Source organism: Taeniopygia guttata, chromosome Z (genome assembly GCF_048771995.1).
Source record: "Taeniopygia guttata chromosome Z, bTaeGut7.mat, whole genome shotgun sequence".
Lineage (NCBI taxonomy): Eukaryota > Metazoa > Chordata > Aves > Passeriformes > Estrildidae > Taeniopygia > Taeniopygia guttata.
The window spans coordinates 75879753-75901477 of NC_133063.1; the positions used below are offsets into that span (position 1 = coordinate 75879753).

Here is a 21725-nt window from a genome sequence, read left to right on the forward strand (position 1 = left end):
ATGACTAAGTTATTTCCAAAGGCGTGTGAGGTCATAATAGAACCACAACTGACCAGCAAAACAGAAAAATGTAAAATAATCCAAATTATCTATAAAACGGGCAAAATAAATTAGGTAGGAGAGGATAACAGAGGTGATAAAACAGGCAAAATAAATTAGGTAGGAGAGGATAATAGAGGTGAGAGAGAAAATCCTTCTTCTGAATACAACTGTTCTCAGTCTTCGTCACGAAAAAGAAAGAAGAGGAAAAACTACTCCAGGTGTTACATGATTACTAAGTTACAACATAGAACTACCAGACATATTTTCACAGAAATAATCACAGTGATTGAAATTTTATATTTTGGAAGCAATTGCATAGCAGTGAGAATAAAGTTCCCAGAAACAATACAAACTGGCCTTATATGTACTTGTAATAACTCAAACTTGTGCTGAGTGGATTATCATGATTAGGAACAACAAAACCTGCCACCATTGTCCTTTTTCATGTGTCAGTACATATTTTTTTTTTCTTACACACTCAGTGTATCCATGTTACTTTCGTGCAATAATGACAACATTCCTCATTTTTAGTATAAGTGAGAGGGTAATTTTTCAAGTGTTTACTTCAGAAAACAAAGCAAGAAAAGAAAGTCAGTCACAGGTCTAATAATACAAAGTCCCACATACCACCCAGAAGAATGTCTGTTCGTATGTATAAGTAGCTTTTGTTACAAAAAAAAAATTAAATTCTACTTACTTTTTAATCAGTGGTTTTCCCTTCAGATGACACACAAACCCCAATACAATGGACTTAGAATTAGCCCTCAAAAAGCTCAATTTAAAAACTAAGTTTTGAACAAATTACATGGATAAAAATGGACTTAGAATTAGCCCTCAAAAAGCTCCATTTAAAAACTAAGTTTTGAACAAATTACATGGATAAAAATATCATTTACATGATTGCTTTAATACATGAGAAATGGAAATCGAAAGTAGTTGGAAACAAAAGGGAAACTGACCGGTCTAGTTTCTTTGTCCACTCTGAGTGAAATGCAGAGGGTAAACAAACACAAAATGGAGAAAAAAAACTGAATTAGAAATTTAGACCCCTTATTTTGTTACTAGCTTATTAGAAGCAAAGTTTGGTATCAAATTAGATTATGACATTTAGCTTCACCTTGAATGCTTAAAAGAGCACCGATTCTTATCTTAAATATCTTCTTGGTTTATATCTATTCTTTCTGTTGGGTGTGAATGGCATGAAGAAGAAAGGCAGGTAAAACATAAAAAATATCACAAAAAATACAGATTAACCCAGTGGAATATTTCAAGACAAATGAAACTGAATCTTCAGAAGTGACATGAAACAGCAGAATTAAAGGTAAAATATAGTCTTCACATACTTACCATATAATAGCCTGGCAAGAGCTTCTGAAGAAACTCAGCCTCTTTGTGTTGAACTGTTTTGATGATGAATTCGTCACCACTAGTTACAAAAAATAAGGACCCACTTGCACCTGGGTTGGATAATTCAATTAAAGGTTCACTGCAGATTGAGTACTGGAAGAGACAAAAATTGCTTTTCATTGCCCTTGCGTGTGTTACCGAAACACAAGTTTAATATGAAGAACTGCAGGTTCAAGTAGTCACAAGAGAATCACGTAGCAACACTACTGCTGCTGGCTGAGTCAGGCCACTCTGCCCAGGCCATGCTGCACAACCATGGAAGAGCAGCTGGCAGCTAAGCATATAATCCCTCTTCATGTTCCAAAGCAGGTTCCTTTGGAGTGAAGCCAGTGGTTGATGTGGAAGGAGTCGATCTCCATGCTGTCAGCATAGCAAACTCTGAGTTAAAAATTTTGAGAAGACATTTTCACTGGAACTATTTGCTTTTCATATCCATTTTTTTGAAAGAAACAGGTACAAGATGGTAGAAAAACTGGGAGTAGGGGTTTTTCATTATAGAAGAATAGGCAAATCTTATTCTGTGCAACTGGGATTGAAACCATTAGACTTGGTATAGGTATAGCTACTGATTTTAGTATAGTTACTGATTTTTAAAATCTTTTACTAGTTTTATGATTGAAAACCACTTGAAACAGAAAGACTCAATACCACTAAGCAAGAAAAACTGGAATTTGAAGAATCATTATATTGCATATTTAGACAGGCTTCCTTTTCCACTGGACACATTACGAATTACAATCACATTAAGGAGGAAAAAGACACAAGACTACCCCTTACTAGTAGAACTACACTCATACAGAGACTAATGTACATTTATTAAGTGTCCACTATTCCAAACTTCATTCAAATTATATGAGTAGACATTCAGCTCAAAACCATAGAAAAATCTGTTTATATTAAACTTGAAAGCAGTAATACCAGAAAGGCTAATAAATATGTTCTTTTCTGAGCACTTGAACTAAAGAGGCATGTTTCTTGTGGGTTTATGCCATTGCCTTAATGCATCTTCTTATCCTAGCTCCAGCTAAGGCTTATAATTTTTTAGATAATTTTTCATTATATACAAATATGTCTTCTCCTTGCTTACAGTCAATTCCAATTAATACGAAATGCCTTTCTTGTTAATCTTATAGTTGCAATTTTCTACAGACAGAATGGCCATACTAATCCGTAACACTAAAAACCTTTAGACCAAATCAGCAGTTGTACTGCAGCAATTGCATTTTTCTTGTCAAAATATTTCAATCTTAATGAGTAACTGTCACAATGATAAGCATTTTAATGCAATTATCCTAAACATTAATGCTCAATAGAACAATAAAACATAAGCAGAAGACATTGATCTACACTCTGCACTGGTCATTTTCCAGTGGTATGCATTTCTGTAAAGAAGTCCACCCACCAAATGCTGCTATAAAAAGGTCCCAGCTAGTTTTGACTGGACACCTCTGAAAGGTAAATCAAAACCAAAAGGTAAGAAAATCTCCAAGGGCCTGACAAGTGAGTATTTATGATCAAGAAGTTTCCTTACAAAATGACAGTACTCCATGAGGTTTACAGTGACAATTTAATTCTACCAGCTGTTCACATGTATTTATGCTCGTTATCCTATCTGACTCCCACAGTGTGTTACTGCTTATCCTCCTTGGAAAAGGTGAAGCTTTAAATCCTGAGCTTTGTCACTTCAAATTAACAGTGTAAACTCACATATGCTTGCTGTAATTTCTGCTCTTCTTATTTTACTTCACATGCCCTTCAGCCACAGCTGGACAATCATTTACTACTTACTACATACCACTTGTGTGTTTTCCTGTGCCAAGAGAAAAAAGAATCTGCAACAAATTGTCTTTACTGGTAACTTCCCTCAGGGAATACTCTTTTTATACTTAAAATGACTGTCACAAATCTTATTCGCAGCATGTAGTTTTTGTATAAACTTTCACTTCTGCTGCTGCAAAAGCTTCCTCAGATGGAAAAGAAGTTGTAGGTGATAGTAACTTTGCTTTAAGAAGCACAACCTTTTTAACAGCTGGCAGCACAGCCCACATACTTCTGCTTTTACCAAGTCCATAAAAAGAGATAAGATAAATAGCATATTACATAGTGACACAACTGGCACGCATGATGTCCTTGTCTCTAAACTGGAGAGGCACAGATTTGATGGATGGATAACTCAGAGGATAAGGAACTGGTCATACTCTTAAGAGTTGTGGTCAATGGAATAAAGAAATTCTTCACTCTAAGGATGGTGAGGTGCTGGAATGTGTGGTCTAGAGAAGTTGTGGATGCCCCATGTCTAGAAGTGCTCAATGCCAGGCTGGATGGCACTTTGAGTGACCTAGTGGGGGAGGTGTCCCTGCCCATGGCAGTGAAGTCAGAAATAAATCTGACATACAAAATTGCTAATTTGTACCAGGACTCTGATTTCATCAGTGACCCACCATGAAACAAATCGAACATTGGGCAAACATCTAGAAGACAATCCAGCTCAGCATTCATCCTATCCTTCCAAAAGCAGAACTACAGGAGAAATAAAACAGCAGGTACTTGTTCCAGCAGTATACAAAATGGTTCCATCAAGTAAAGCCTGCTTTTACCATGTCAGTAAATTTGTAACTTCTTTCCTTGTGTAAATTGAACACTGTGAAAGAGTAAGTCTTCAATTTATAAAATAGAGAGAACAAAGGAAGCATTCTAAAATGCTCCATTTTAAATCTGTCATCCATGTGCCTCAAAGCTAGACAGGAACATTTGCAGACTTCACTTTGTAATGAAATGTGTAAGTAACACAAATCACACAAAAGTACTTAATTAGAAATGAACTGATAAAAGTCACAAACTTCTCTAGAAAATCATCTGAATGACATAACTCCTGTAGAAAATAATCTGAATGACACAGATGTTGCTCTAGTTAATTAACAAAGTAAGGTTTTTATACAAACTCTCTCAAAGAAAAAAAATAAATTTTTTGTCACCATTAAAAATATTCACTATTTATATACCCTTCTACACACAAAAGTTCTTACTGATGTGGGCAACCTTTAAGAATCCTTTTCTGCCACAATGAACCTAGCATGCTTTATAATAATTTGTAACTCAAAGGAAAACTGCAGGCTCTTACCAAATAGTCATCAGGCTTGATACCAAAAAGTTCTCTGAAATAGCGGAAGGCAAGAGGTGCATATGTCTTAAATCTGAAGTCAGGGTAATGATGAGCAGGGGTAAGATTGCTCCCTTCACTGAAAACAAAAACAAACCAAACCAAATTACTAAATAATTATTAGCAGCTAGTTTCACCACTAAGCTGCATAACTTGACCGTTTCTGTGCTGAGAAAAAAGCATAAATGCAGATAAACCTCTCTATCATCATTAACCACTAATACTGAGAGACACCGTCCATGAGAGCCATTGCCAGCAAATTCCTTTTTCTCACTTTAAAGGAAATAACTGTTTTCACCACCTGTATGCATTTGCATAAAGATCATGTTTAAACATGAACAGGACAAAATCCAGAAGTCCAGGGTACAGACTGACTCCACCAAGTTCTGAAAACTCTTGTGTCATGGTCGCTGTGCTCAAGATGGCTCCAACCATGGCATCTCCCACCAGCCCGTCTCTGTTTCTAAGCAGCAGATTCAGTAGGGCAGCGCCCCTCGTAGGATCACTTCCCAGCTGTTTTGGGAAGTCATCTTCACACACTCCAGGAATTTCCTACACTGCCCCCTCTTCTGCGTTAAATTTCCAGCAGACATCTGGCAGGTTAAAATCTCCCACAAGAACAAGGGCTGACAATCATGGAACATCACCATCACATCATAGACTAGTTCATCCACCTCCTCATCCTGGTTGGGTGGTTTATAACAGACTCCCACCAGGATATATCTGCCTTTTCAGCCTTCCTCCTGATTGTCACCCATAGGCATTCAACCTTCTCATCACTATCTTTGAGCTCTGTACAACCAAAACACTTCCCAATATACAGAGCCACCCCACCCCCTCTCCCTCCTTGCCTGTCCCTGCTGAAGAGCTTGGAGCCATCCAGTGCAGTGCACTGGTCATCCCACCCCGTGTTCCTGTGGTAATGATTATGTCATGGCTGTCCTGCTACTTTATGGTTTCCAGCTCCTCCTGTTTGTTACCTGTACTCCTTAGCTCTTTTTCTTGTTTTATATTTATCACCTCACTGTATTTTTAGCCTGAGTTACAAAACTCTTGAGATGAATACTAGATATAAGATAAAGGTCAGCAGCAAAATGCTGCTAGATTTCAAAAAAAACCCCAAAAACCTATATGCCCATGGATTCATTTATGATACAAAATGAAAGAGGTCTTTTAAGCAGAAGAATCAAGTTCTATACTGTGATTTCAAAATAAACAAGAACACCTTTAAGACAGTTTTGGTACTGAAATCAGCTAGATAGGAACTTTCTAACACAATTTTATTAGAGTATTAGAAAGAGAACCTTTATTACTCTGGGGATCTTTTCTCTAATCAAGTGCCCCAGAGTCATGTGAACAGAGTTTTCATCATACACACTGATTATATATTAATTAGCTATCCTCACTTACTTGACTTTATTTGACATAATCATACCCCTTATCAGAAGTTTTCATCTGATTCTTTGGGATCTGTCTTCAATGTCCAGTGTTCTTTCTATGTGGCTGCTCCTTGACCTCTGCTTCTGGGTAAGCGCAATACTGTTCTGTACAGCTTCTTTGCCAGCCTTGTAGAGCTGAGCTGGCATCCTGCTTGTGTTTTGCATGACTTCTGTTTGCCTAGGTTACATCGTTTATTTATCTCCAAAACTGTGCTGTTGTGTTCCACTGCCCTTGATAACAGCAAAATGCTGTTCTGTTTTACTGTTCTTATCAGTTTGGCCAGTGTCTGAATGGTTTGATAGAGAAATACAAAATCCAAGACTTGACACAGTTGCTGAAATCAGCTTTTCTAACTCTTCTTTACTCATTTACTGTAACTAAATTATTCAGTAATGTAGAATGTACCATGATGCTTGGGAAAAAGAATATCCAAAGGACACCAAAAAGAAAAAAAGGCTACAAATTCACACAGGTATGAAAAGCAATAAACATTAACCAACAATCCTGAAAAACATAATTAATAAAAATTAAATATAATGAAAGAATTTAAGAGCTTTCATCCTGTACAATCAATATTTGTCATATCAACTTACCACTTTTCATTAACAACAGTTTGATGACAGAAGCCTACTCAACTCACCTAGCTGCCCCTGTGTTGCCAAACCCCTCACAACTGAACTGTTTCAGTGACAGCAGGTGAACAAGCTTTCTCAGTCTCCAGAAATGTATAACACTTCAGACTTTTGAACAGGAGATGCAAGGAGGAAAAAGTATCAAACTGATTTCTTTCTGGAATTCACATATAAAAAGATGCTTGTGGATGACATACATATGAAGACAATAGAATACTGCTGCTGTGTTAAACCCTACAGGTAATAGTGACGGCTGCCTAGTCCTAATGAACTCCTCTGGTCACTTTGCAGTATGACTCCAAATATCAAAATCAAGTCCACATATGCTTTATTGTTCCATTATAGAGCTAAAAATGGATATCAGTAGGATATAAGCTAAAGATGGTAGTGTTGCTTTATAGTTAAGATAGACTAATGTTCTTTCATAAGGCCTTTCTGCTGCTCAAAACACTGCTAGATTTGTCAGACATTAAGTTTTATATAACTGGTTGTGACTCACTGAATTTTTGTACAATAAGAGGATGTCCAAGTGGCTATATAGTTACACTGGAAATCTGGGGTCATACTTGTACATGCATTTAATTGTCAGAGGACGCAGAAAAGAATAGAACAGAGTGTTCTCTACTGAAGTATCACATAATTGTCAGGGAATATAAAGCACCTAAACTTTTTTATTAAGTTCTACATTTTAGTACTAAACACTTTTATAAATCTTCTTCCTCCAGCTGTAGCTCAAAAGCTTCTCCTGTGAAAGCATGTCAGCAAATAGATTATGTGTCGTTACTATACCAGAACATGTACTGTCACTTCACTAAGGTGACATGAAGGTAGGAGGTTTGCTATGACACTAGGACAGTTCTGAGGCATTCCTAAGTGCATATGGAGTAAAATGACAATGCTGGGTGCAAGTAACACTTGCACCTTACTATGTGAGGTGCACAGTAATGCATAACAAGTGGAGATTTATTGCTAAACAGAGCAATTATTTTGAAACAGCTTCTACATAGAGGGCAATTCTATGTATTTAGAACACATCAGATACTTTATCACAGCTACAACAGTCAATTTCCCTATGAAGAAAGCTTTCTTATTCTTTATAAAGTCATCTTTAAAAAAACCTTCTGTTTAAGGTCTACAGATTATTTTACCATACCCTGTTTCTGTTAATCATATTAATTAGTTTCAGCTTCACTACTTAACAGAACAGTTTACTGATCCCAATAGTAAGCTCTTCTGTAATTCATTAAGCAGGTTTGACACAAATTTAAGATTTCTTGTTAATACTTTGTAAAATAGTTTTAAGGTTTTCCTGATGGTACTTTTAACAGAAAAAGCACCCTCACTTCCAGTAATTTCTTAGAATAATGGAAACCTTTCAAATTTCTTATCAATTTGAAGCTCGCATGACAAGTATGAATTGAGTATGGCCTTGCTCTTTATGGAAAAAGATAAACACCACTGTACAGAATCCTTGATCTCAATGCATCCCTACCCTATTTGAAATTATTCACATTCCACTCTATTAGCTATTGAAAGAACGTATTCTGTGGTTTCTCTTCACATTTTCTTGATGCATTTTAGAGTTTCACTCTCATGGGATTAAAGTGTATGTGCAAAGCACTACATATAATGATTTTTAATCAGTCTAGGGAGTTTCAAGGGGATGATTACGTCTTTGAAAATTAACAAAAAAATGCCCATGATCCATTAACAAAAAGTTAAATTTGTGAAATGGTGCTTTGGACGTAGTAAGAAAGGGGGTAACCATGTAATTTCCCACTCAGCTAGTTTAAGGACAGGTCTACCAGCAAAGAAAAGATAAAGACTTTAACTGATTCTGGCAATCTTGAGCAATTCAAGTATTTCTATATGAGCTATGGCAACAAAGTACAGGCTTTGGAACAATTAGGCAGCAATTGTAATTTATGAGGTATTTTAATAACCTTAGATGTTATACCCCACAAAAGAAAAAAAAAGATTCATAGGCTGACTAAAGAAGAGTGACTAAGCTTAAAATGCATGTTTGGTTTAATACTTAAATTGCAATTTTAATTTTTTTAAAATCAAGCACACCTAGAAATAACAGTATGTGCATCTAAGCCTGCCTCTTTGTAAATGCTGAGAGTGGATTTAAAGTGAAGTAAAACTAATTAAAATTTTAATGGCTAAAAATAATGGCTGTAAAAATTTGCTAAACAAGACACCCAGATACACTTCTTGGCAGCTTTTCTTTTCTATAGCCTCACCCTGGTAGGATGTCCTCAGAAGATACCACACCTATCTGAAGGGGCAGAGAAAGCCAACTGCATATCTTGGTAGCAAGCCTTCATCACTGAGGATTGTTCAAAGGCTCTGACAGAGCTGTTATCAAAAGCATTAGTCTGTAGTTATGACCATGTGTATAACTTTCCTGTGTGTATTGTAAAAAAACTGAAGAGGAGCAACACATCAGTTCTTTCAGTGAAAGCAATTGTTTTTTACATTGTAAAATCAAAATAAAATGTCTAAACTTAAACGCTCCAAACATTAAAAACTAAGATTATCCAATTTCAGTTTCATTGCTCTTGAATACAGCTGCTTTTTAAAAATTCATCAAAATGTGTTTCAGCTCTAAAAACTGTATCAAACAAACACATAGGTCACGTAGTGCTTTGGTAAGTTCCTCTCCTGTATGTAATTTCAGGAAAGCTTCATTTCCCACATGGTGGAAGCACGTGTCATGTTTATCTGTACAAATAGGTGTGCCTGTGTTTTCTTCGTACTGTGGGTTAAAGTCCAGTGGCAATCTTTTTTTCTCACTTACATTTTCCTAAACTTCCAGTTACCAAATGCTGTCCTAAGCAGTTGTCTGCAAGTCAGCTTTGAAACACAATTAGGAATAGTAAGTAACTTAAAAACAGGTAAAGTCAATCATACCTACGTAACAGCTGAATACAGAAGCCTTTACTTACACTTATGAAGATATTATTTTATAAACAACTGGAAATGGTATTAAAATGCAGGATCTCCGAGTACTTGAAAAGTAGTTTAAGCAATCTACATAACCATACAACTATCCGGGTTATCAGGTTTACCAATAATTTGTTGGTAACAGAAGTAGCTGAGTCCAGTAATTCATACCACTTTGCTTTTGTTGCCAAAGTATTCCCATTTCTAGTATTTGTTTTGCATCCTCCTCTCTGTGTTATCACTCAACTCACAAACCATAAAAACCTTGTCAGAACATGAGTAATTCTGTGCATCTCTGCAACCAAAGCACCAAGGAAGAGCAGCAGCACCTTATCAGAATATTCAGATCACTTTATCTTCCTTGTGAAACTGCCCACAGGAAACATGTATCATGGTGTAAGTTACACAACAACTCATCGTTGGTGTGAACATTTAAATACTAGTCACAAAACCTGCAGAGAATTCTACACTACAAATACACTACTTAGTCCATCAGCTAACCTATGATACAGGTTTGATACAAAGATATTTCCAAAGGTAAGTATCAGTTTTCTCAATCAGTCCTCAAAAACATACTAGAAAGCAATACATGTCAATTTTAAATGTAGGGTAGAACCCAGATTGCCATGTAAAGTTTTTACTTTCTTAGTACTTTGACTTATTTAGGTTGTTATTCAAATGCTATCACAATACAATGGTATGCTTCTGACATTAAAGAGCAGAAAGTATTGAATAATCTTTCATTAGCATCATAAGAAAGCAATTTGTACATGGACCAGTTCAGTATACAGACTGTAGCTGCAGAGTACATACAGCATACATACATCAGCATCTAACACACTTCCCAGCTCAATTACAAACCACAGCAACTGTTCTCAACACGCAGGGTCTAGACCCTGCAATAAAAGCATATTAGCAAGGGAAGTGCATAATACTGACTAACATCTTGCTGCAAAAATGGTCAAACTCAACAGTTGTGCTTAGAAGCAGCCTCCATCTACGAAAACAAAAAGTGCTGGCTGAAACACACCATCTTGCTTGAAATGTTCTGCATTTCTGAAGCCTTGCAGCCAAAATGGAATAGCTTGTGTTTGGCTTCTCAGTCATCACAGAAAATGCACTTCCTTCTGTGGCTACTGGAAGAGTTTAATAAGGTGCCTACACTGCCAACTCAAAAAAAATGCATCTGGACAGCCTCATGGTCCAGCGACCAGCTTGAGACACCTCTGCCTACCTGAGCTAAGCTTACAGATGAGCAACGAGCTATTCTAACCAAGGCCATCTCACTTGGAGCCAGCACCACTGCCAAGCCATAGGGCTGACAAAATATTGCTGAAGCCACATTGTGCAAACAACTACCTAGAAGCAAGTTGTGCCACCAAGAACTGCTTCCAGCCAAGGAAGACAGGAGCACAAGTATGCCTGACACAGCTAGTCACAGGACAAAGCATAGAGATCACATGCAGTATGCATGTGCTTGCCACTGAACCCTCCAGTCACAGGTGCAGAAGTATTAACACCTCAGGTAAGTACCTCTGTTGCTGGATTTCCAAAGCAGAGTTGAAAAGCCAGAAAAGAGGTTACTTGGAGTGGTTTCCCTTGTGGTTTCACTCTATTCAGCAAGTAGGTGGAGACTTCAGACACTGTCTTCAGAATCAAGTAGGTCAGTGCAGGGTGCATTTTGTTTCTCCATTCCAGGAGCAAATTTGCACAGTACTATTTTAACTCTATCTGGATGGTGGTTCTCAATAAGCACTGCTATAGCAGCTTCCAGTAATACCTCATTTTCCAAAAACAACATATTATACAAACTCTTATACAAAAGCTTGAAGAGAAAGGGATGAAAGGTCCTCCACAACTACAATGTGCAAATGAAGGCAAGCACCTTTGCAATTCAAATCCACCCACTATACAGAGACACCTGTACTTCACTCAAAGTCACTTCCAGAAATAAATACATAAATTAACTGGGCTAAACTCTGACCAAATTAACACAGTTACAGAGTAATTCTGGACCAGGAATAACCTGAAATTCAGGGAGTTACTTCTGATTTACATCACTAGCTCCCACAATATGCAGAGCAGTTATGTTCAGATCTGACCTAACCACTTTTTTTCCCTGGCATTTTTCTCCATTCTTAATGAATCCTGAATGCTTCAGTATGACTACTGAAGCACAGATACAGGTTAAGGGTTATTTCAGGGACTGAGAGGTATGCAGACTATCCTCTTCAACCAACAAAATCTATAAACAAGTGTTAACTACATTCCCTTAACTATAAAAGGGGCAGATCTAACACTCTTGTGCTCACTGGTGCACAGGCTGCATTGTATTGCATTTCCACTAGCTTAAGTCTATCTTACTACTGTCACCTTAACAGTGCCCCCGTTGCTGTCAAAGAAGCAGGTGTGCCCGTGACTGAAAAAGAGAGTCTTCTCACCTCACTGCCAGACACAGGTAAGGCAGAGAAAACACGGGAGGAAGGTGGGGCAGGACACCGTGCTAAGAGGCAGGTTGCTGTGAAGTTGCCAAAATGAAGGGGAAGTTCAGCTGAGAGCTGTTTGAAGATGCAGATGAATTATTTGAACCCAAAGCAAGTGGAAAAATACTGCTCCTTACTGGGTAAGCACCTATTTCAGCACCACTCTTGCTGCACTGTTAGGTTCTCCTTCAACTGCAAACTTCTGCAAAAAGTTTACTCAATCTCAGGTCGTTCCAGGGTACTTCCAGGTAGAGGTCAACCCACTTCACCTGCTGGTGTAACTAATTTTCACCAATTGCTTTCAAACCAGACTAATCCAAACAGGACAAAAAAGTCATTACAGTAATGACTTTTAACAATGCTGCCACTACAAGTAGGTACTCCCCTTGGAAAAAGTGAAGAGCACCTGAGGTGCACCTTGGAAGTGCAGTCCCAGCTGTAAAGAATGTGTGGCCTTTGCTATTTGCTTCACACATAGTTAATGAAGTTAACTATTCACATGACTCAGGACCAATCCACGTAATATCATCATGAAACAACATTCCAATACTCTGAACCAGCAAGAAAGAAACCTGTATTAATTTTGTGCAATCATAATTGCACAAAATGAATTGTATATATACATATATATATACAATTATATATATACATATATATATACATATGTATATACACATATGTATATATATACATATGTATATATTGTATATATACAATGAATTTTATAACAATTCATGCACAATAATACAATTCTGGTTGAATATAATTTAGATAAATAAAGTGGATGGTACACTGAGACATAGCAAAGATTTGAAACTTGACATTTCTGTGCATCAGCATAGGAAATCAAGAGTAGTATGAAGAGATTGCTCTGGATAGCCAACTTTTAGTTCCACAGACAATGTTGTCAAGAAGTGCTCTTTATGGAGAGGTTCTTTGTTACCTCTCCATAAAGAGCATTTGTTCATTTGTCTAACTTTCCTCAAAATATTTATTTTTAATAGGAAACTGACTGTTTATGTACTACTAAGACAGTACCTAAGCTTATCTATACAGTTTTACAGTAATGCAATCAGTGTCTTCCTTCTGCCTTTTGTTTTTTTTTTTTTCAAGCCAGAAGGGATGTCTCCCTGCTCTTCCTCAATACCAATACAAAACAAGTAAATCTCATTTCTGTGTGTACATGCATGCGAGTCTCACAGGAAAGAAGGCACATGCAATGCTATGGAGTACAAACCATTTTATTTTACTTGTTCCTTTAAAACTATGTTTAAAAAGAAAGAGAATAAATTTTCTCTCTCAAACTGTGCTATGTAATAAAACAGTTTTAGCACACAGGTTCCATTTCGTTTTCATGAACAAAGATTAAATAGCAAACATACCACGGAAGCCTCTATCACTGTCATAGGCAGACATTTTTCTCACCAATAAAAGCTTTGTTACATGATATGCAAATTTCTCATCTGTAAGTTGAATTTTTAAAACAACATTTTGTTATTATAGTGTATGAAAACACATTCATATAATTAACATCTTTATATCTACCTAATCTACAAGAGAAATATTACTAACCTGTGTATGAACCCCATCATTAACACCAAAAGAAGGATATGAATACCCTCAGCTACTAGGAACTAATGCAAAAGCTGCATTTCACATAAGACTTTTTTTTCTTAAGGATATCTCACTTAAACAAAAATCAAGAAACTTTACATGAGGAAATACCAAAATTTAAAGTGTATGCAATTATTTTGTACATTGTTAATTTAAATTGGTTTAGTGACACCAGTAAATACTAAGGATTATAAATTATTCGAAACAGCTTATGAAGTAGCATTCAAACTGTACATGAACAAAACTTTGAAAAACTGAAAGAAATCAATTCCAAATCCAGGAAAGATTACACAGCATGTCTTTACTGAAATGACTGTATTTAGCACTTATGAAAACCCAGAAAACACTCAACAGAGTAAGCCATCCTGGTTTTGAAATACATTTCTCCTAAACTTTCTTAATCTCTTGCTAGCACATGTAACTTGGAAAGGGTACATGGCACAATACTTCATCTTCTGAACACCAAAAATCAGTATGACCTTGATTTCCCTTATCAGCATAACTGTATTGTTGTAATTTCTATACCAACAACTTGGCAGCGACACAAGCTGAGGTGGCCAAGCAGTAAAGGTGCACAGCCCGTAATCAGCATATCTTGTAGGAGCTGAGTGTTGTCACCGACTAGAGTCCTGTCAAACCATGACACCTGGACAGAATTTTATAATGTAAATATAAGGCAATGTTGTAATATAATTTTTTATATTATACTTTAAATGGCAGGACTTGAATTTTCATAAATTTTTAAAACCCCTCAACAAAATATCAAGTATTATTTTCAGAAATTAATACAGCTGAAATTTTCAGCAACTAATCAAATGTGAATGTCAGACTGTGTGATTTGTGGAAATCACTTCTAATTCAAATTGACAACTCCTTTAATAGAACATGTCAAAATTACTTTCCCTTTCTATAAATGCCAAGTCTCAAATCTTCAGATGAAGTATGACCTTTCCAACTCTCTCTCCACCTTCATTTTCAATGACAATACGAAGACCAGAAAATTTTCAAGTTTCATACATTACACGTACTCTTATATGATTTTGTTAGAACTGAAAACCAAACTTGGTTCAAAATACCTAGTTAGGAGTTTAATAATGAAATTTTATAGACGAAAAATCCAATATGCTTGTTCTTACCTTGGTAGAAAGACACTTTCTACTACATAGAAGTCTTGCATAAGAACATCTCTGTCTGGTTTTGATGTAAGATTTCCTACTGTGTATCCTATTCCCAACTGGATAGCACCTTTAATAGCTGAGGATGCAGTCTGTGTAAAAAATAAGAATTCAAGTATGAGTTTGCTAAAAGCAGATTTCTGGTCTTTATCAATAATATTATAGCTAAATGCTTTGATCATTTTCATAATAATAACACCCTGTCATCTTCACATCCTAGACCTCAGTGAAATAACTGATTTTTAATTAAAATATTTTAAAGAATCACTATATACAAAGTGAAACTTTTCAAATTACCCAAATAAGAAATATGGAGTTCTAACTTAGCACAAAATCACAGAACAGCAGGTTGGAAGGGACCTCAAAAGGTTCAACCGTTCTTGACAAAAGCATGATCTAGACAAGACAGCCAAGCACCCAATCAAGCCAAATCTCAAAAATGGGAATCCACCAATTCTGGGTAGATAATTCCACTGGCTGATTGTTTTCACTGTGAAATATTTCCACTAGTGTTCAAGTAGAATATCTTCAGGAGTAACTTTAACCCATTATCCTTCATATTTTCCATGTGACCCCTTGTAAAAATAGGGCCTCTATCTTCTTTGAAACCACCCTTCAAATACTGTAACATAGTGATAACTTTCCCCTCAACTGTCACTTCTCAAAGTTGAACAAATCCAACTCTCACAGCCTCTCCTCACGTATCAGGTTTCTCAGCCCTTTGATCATTTCTGTGGCCCTTCTCTCCACCCTCTCCAGCCTGACCATATCTTTTTTGTATAGCAGAGACCAAAACAGACAAGAGTATTCCAGGTGTGGCCTGACAAATGCCGACAAGAATGGGATAATCTCTGCTGCTGATGCCCCTGTTGATGCAGCCCAACACCTCACTGGGCTCCTTTGCTCCAGCAGCACACTCCTCACTCATACTCAGCTTTTTGCTCACTGGGGCTCCCTGGTCCCTTTCCACAGATCTGCTCCCCAGCCTTGTGCTCCCAGCCTGTGCTGCACTCCTGGATTTGTTTTCCCAAGTCTCAGACCCTACACCTGTCCTTGCTAAAATTCAAAAGGTTCTTCTTTGCCCACTCTTCCAGCCTAAACAGGTTTTCCTCCAGCATGACTCTCCCTTCCGAAGTGCTCACTTGATCACTGAGTGATTTTAAGTGCTCTGGATGACCACATATGAAGACATGAAACAGCATTGGGCTCAACACCAATCCCTGAGGACCCCACTTGTGCCAGGTTGCCAGCTGGAAAAGGAGCCATTTACCCCCACTCTGGGTGCTGCCTGTGGGTCAGTTCCCCACCCACTGCACGGGCAGCTTGTCCAGACTGTCATGCAACAGCTTCACCAGGAGGCTGAGGGAGATGTAGAGAAAGCCTTGGAGAAACACAGGAGACAACATCCATGGCTTGACCCCATCAAGCAAACAGCTTACTTGCCCTAGAAAACAATCAGGTTTGTCAAGTACAATTTGGCCTTGTTGAACTCATGCTGGCATTTCCTAATCATATGCTTCATCTGACTTGTGATGGCTCCTAGGGGAATTCTTTCCATAACACTTTCCTTTGCCTTAGTATAAAGTTTCAGAATGCAAAGACAGACCCCAAACTCCACAATACTGTGATCACAGTAGCCAAAGCCATCACTAAGTGAGATATTACAAAGCTGGTTTCCTTGGTTAGTGAGCAGCCAGTCCAGCCATGCCTCGTTCCTGGTTAGCACATCCAACATTCGCATGAGGAAGCAGTCCTGTATGCATTCCAGAAATTTGATGGATGTTGTGACCTGCTGTATTGCTCTACCAAGGATGTCTGGATAGTTGAAGTTACTGAAAAGACCTACAATCTGTTATCCAAAAGTGCTTAAGTGACCCTGATTAAGTGCTCCCCAGACCTTTTCTTCTTGGTTTGGAGGTCAGTAGCAGATGCCTAATCTAAGATCCCCCTTGGGGATGTCATTTCTGATCTTGATGCAGAAGCATTTGATAGAGCTTCCACAGACACTGTAGTTGATCTCTACATGTTCATGATTCACTTTTAACCCAGAGTGCAACTCCTCCTCCTCTACTTTCTTGCCTGTCTTGACAAAACCTTTAACAATCCTTTGTGATCCTCTTAAAAGTTGCAAACTAACAGGACATTCAGATTGTTTCAGGATTGCGAAGCATGCATTATATTCTGGAAAAAAAACAGTCACAAATTCCAGGTGATTATATATGCAGGCCAAAGCATGACAATGCAAGCTTATGGCTTAAATGTTGATTCTAGATGCAAATAAATGTATTTATTATCTTAGGCCTAAGAGTCAGTGCAAGAGGACTATTGACTGTGGGGAGTCCAGAGGAAAAATGAAATGGGGAAAGCAAAAAAAAAAAAATCTCTGTAAAAAATCTACCCTTTATAAAGTGCAATGACTAAATTCAATGGCCAGAGCTTGCAGGACAGAAAAGGCTTCAAAACAACAGCATAAAATTATGATACTATATACCTGTAAATTGAGACCATATCTGAAACTTTCTCATGCTGAATAGGCAGTCATGCTGCATCAATTTTAAAAACAGCAGAAGTGAGTCAAAATCATAAACTAGTCAAAAAAGGAGTTTTTAAAGAAACATGGGAAGAGTGAACAAAGAAAACCATTGGGCAGAGAAAGAATGCTGTAAGAAAGGGAGTATCTTCCCTTGCATGATCACCAGTTTGAAGACATGTTTGGTCCCTGTGTTTAGGTTTTACCTCCCACCTACCAAACAAGCAAGAGACTAACAGAGGAAACAAAGACCACCAGAAGTTTCATGATCAGAACCACTTCAGCACTTGAACAGAACCATTTCAGAAGTGGAAATTACATAAGAAGTGGTTCAAGTACACAAAGCTACTCTTGTTCTAGTTCTTGGAACAGCATAGACTAGAGTGGCTCTTATTTTTGGAAAAGACAGAGATGTGTAGCTCTTAAATAATTAAGACTGCATACCAAGCAGAACTTAGACTTGCATAACAGTTTAGAACCAGCGATTTGATGGGAACAAACAACAGTCCATTCCAAAAGTACTACTTTAGTAAAAAGATTTGGCTTTGGGTCATAAGAAGAGTCACATTTTTCTTTCCTTGAAAGGCTTCTATTCATGAATGATTAATGCCCAACAAAAGCTGTAATTATGTAACTTTGGTCAAACCAATACACATACAAATAGTTTCTGCCTCACTGCTGGATGCCCATCATGTTCACTGCCACAGCAAGCAGCTATGGCTGAAAGAACAGCAGATATACAGCACAACAGAGGACGTGCCATTCCAAACAAACCCTGACAAAACCCACCAAACTTAAAAAACACCCAAGAAAAGTAACCTGGCAATGTGATTTCAAAAAGAAACCTCTGGATCAACTTTCAAGCTCATAAAAATATTTGTAGTATTTTTTTTTTCAAATTCAAAAGACCCGTAGACTTGTAGTCTCTGGAAGGCAGAATGTAAGACCTTCTAGTACAATGACACAGACCTTTCCTACAAGGTTACCTCCTTGTTAATTTCCACTCATATTCAAGAATGTCATTAGTAACCACTCATCATTTCTGCAGCAACCAGAGAAGTTGGTTTAGCAGAAAAGTAATTTATGAAATAATTCAGAATACTTTAACAACAGTTTTGAAACAAATTGAGAGCTGCTACAGTATGCTGAAGGCAACTGCTAGCCCAAAGTCCACATCTTGTCAATGACTACTATGACCAAAGGCTGGTAACTCAGTATGCCCTTAGCAACTGACAAGTATTTGTTTTCACAGTCCATTAAATAAAAACAGAACAAGCCTTGGAATTTGTCTTTTAAACATCACCTGTCTTAATTTTTATATTACTATTAGTAATAATACTATTATCATCATTAAATCCAAGAAAAATATAAAGAAGATCCTTCTTAAGCCTTACGGGAAATGTTCTTGAAACATCCATTTTATTCCTACAAAAATGTATTTCTAGGAAACTGCAAATGCAACTGGAAAAAGTGAAGTCCCTTTTGAATTTTTCGTTACTCGGGCGCCTCTTTTAATGCCCACTAAAAGACATTAAGACAGCAAAAAGCAGCAAAATCTAGTTTCAAACTTAAGCCCTTATTTCAATTTGTCTTGAATACTCTCCTGCTGCAAAGTAAATAATAAAATTCAGCAACCTTCTGCACCATGGGTTTTTCAGTCTTTTAGAGACTGAAATAAATTTTTCTTCCCATTAGTCTTATGAAGAGGTTCAGAAAATGGCTCCGAGATTATTTATTAACTGTAACTGTAAAGCTGACAGCACACAGTGACAGTACAATGAGTCACAGATAATTTAACCTGTTATCAACCTTCTGAAGATCAAGAAATACTAAAGGATGATAATAACCAGCAGGACAAAAAGGTTGATGAATTTTATGTTATGAAAGTGATTGAATTTGTAGCAAATGTTGTACTCTATGACAGCCATCTTTGTTACATAAAGGGACACAAAGTAAAACTTCTCCTGTCCTCCTTATGCTGTTCAGGATATTACTTGTCTACTGGACAGGTGCTTTGATGCTTTTATCCCTGCATAAAAAACTGAAACTGTTCTCATGATGAAACATACCTTTGCCTCTTTTTGTCAAAAGTAACTATACATTTTTTCATACTTGCCATATGGCTTTGCTAAAAGAGCCTGTAGATGAGAAAAATTATATACACTCAAAGCATAACAACAGTATAGAATACAGAATACAGGTACATGGAATATTTGCATCACTGATAAATATTCTAGTACTCAATACACTGTTTTCTTAAATTACTTTCTCTGTAGATTGGTCTTCCACTTGCTATACATTACTGTAAGCTGAAATCCTTTTTTCAGAGTAGCAAAATAAATGAGAAATTAAATCCTCTTAAATCAGGTCTTAAGTTCGCACATGATCCCACAAATAAACTAGGCAGGATTCAGACATTGTTTTTCCTATAAATAATCATGTTCAGGTAGCCTTCTAAAACATAAATTTGTTATTTAAGTAAAATAAAGGTGTTACTCAGACATATGTAATGCATATAAAGGCAGTTCATAACCAGATAACCAAAAAAAAAAAAAAAAAAACCAACAAAAAAGCCCTGAAACTATCTAACAACCTTACAAGTTAGGAACAAGGCTACTGAAAGGATTAAAAAATCTGTCCTTTAAAATAACTGAAAAAAAAAATCAAGGATGGCAAAAATATGGATACTGTAATTTCAGAATGTATATTATAATTTGGCCAATAATTGCTTCTGTTGGAGTGTGAAGGTTGCAAATTACTGGCAAACCTGACAAAATACAAATGTGTCAGTAAATGTACAGACTACACTGTACACAAAGATTTTAGATATGATAAATGAATTTATTCCTTTAAACAAGTGTCTCTATAATTTCTTGGTAATTGTATGGGACTATTAATGGCATAAAAGATTTAACAAACCATGAGCAGATTGGAGCGTAGCAGGAGGACACAGGCTTAATCTGATCTAATAGAAGTTCCTCTCTACTGTCATTCAGTTATTTTTCTGTGCAATTTTCAAGTCTCAATTGCTCTTTGCTAAATTTATATGCATTTCCTACAACATGTTCATGAAACTCTAGCATTCTAGGCTTCTTCAAAATTAGACATCGAAGGGAAACCCTTTAAGTCCTCATGAATGTGAACTTTGCCCTTGTTTTTTTGTGTGCTCCCCTTTTATAACATTTTATTGCAGCTGAAGTTTGACCTATGAACTTTCTATAGCAAAGATGGTGATTTTTCCAGAAGACAGCTGGTTTATTGCAGGTGTCACAAAGTGATGCAGAGAAATTAACTCTGCCTTGGAAGTTCTACATCATTATCACTGTGAAAGGCAAAATGATGATTGATTTTCTACTACTGCCATTCATACAGGTTTCTAAATCTGCCAGATAAAATGGCACAGACACCTAGATACCACAACTATTTTTAAGAGATAGGGAGAAAGAGACATCTGAACAGAAGTCTTCACTGGTTTACACTGCTTTGCAACCACACAGCCCACAAAGTAGTTGTCACTGGTTCATTTCTCTCTGCTACTATATGTGGAGAAATCTGCTTTCATCTTCCTCATTATCTCACCCTTGTCCTCTGTTGACAGTAAACAGGACTAGGGTAGAACAGCTACCTGCCTTCAGACAAAAGTCTCAGTGAAATAAGTAATTTTTTTTTTAAAGGAAGAAAAATATTCATAGGTCTCATTCAATAAAAATTGTTGAAGCCACATGGCTTATGCTAGATCTGAATTTTCTACTACAAGTAAACATTTGTTCTTCAGCTGTACTAGTTAATGTAAGTCCCAGAAATCCACCCATGCTATCACTTCCCTGCAAACACAGTTTATCATTTCCAGACTTCTGAGAAGAGAGAATGTGCCATAAATTGTGCAAGCTCTTAAGCCAAACTATCTGAGGAGAATGCCTGTTGAAAAACAATACATCTTCCTCAAGCAATATTTAAAAATGGCTCACTTAGAATATTAGGAAATTTCAATTAGATTCAAGACGTACAGTGGTTATTGCCTAGTCCATGGCTCCTGCACTTGATCTGTCTTGTCTTTGAGTGCCAGCTGTGCTCACAGTCTCATTGAAGTAACACTTGACACTGTTTCTACTGAGACTCCCAGAGAGAGGCGGCTATCCCATCTCAGCATGCTTTCTGCAGCTGACACATAATAAATCACAAACAGGGACATGAAAACAGAGCTACCAGAAAATCCCATTAAAATAACTAATCTTACTGTTTCTCCACAACTTGTGACTATGGGTCACCACAGTCACAGTACCACTCCAATCT

General features: G+C 37.0%; 1 protein-coding gene across 7 annotated transcripts in view; it reads right to left on the reverse strand.

Annotated features, from left to right (window-relative positions):
* The window catches only part of PIP5K1B (phosphatidylinositol-4-phosphate 5-kinase type 1 beta), a 96266-nt gene that overhangs the window by 32402 nt on the left and 42139 nt on the right, over window positions 1-21725 (reverse strand). For all 7 annotated transcript variants that reach the window (XR_012053000.1, XR_012052998.1, XR_012052997.1 and 4 more), the window contains 3 exons: window positions 14864-14994; window positions 4571-4688; window positions 1390-1542 (listed from right to left, as the gene is read on the reverse strand). Coding sequence is in view for 1 of the 7 variants with exons in the window: in XM_072922291.1 (XP_072778392.1) it covers window positions 1390-1542; window positions 4571-4688; window positions 14864-14994 (402 nt within the window). In the remaining 6 variants the exon portion in view is untranslated. The remainder of the gene's footprint in view (window positions 1-1389; window positions 1543-4570; window positions 4689-14863; window positions 14995-21725) is intronic.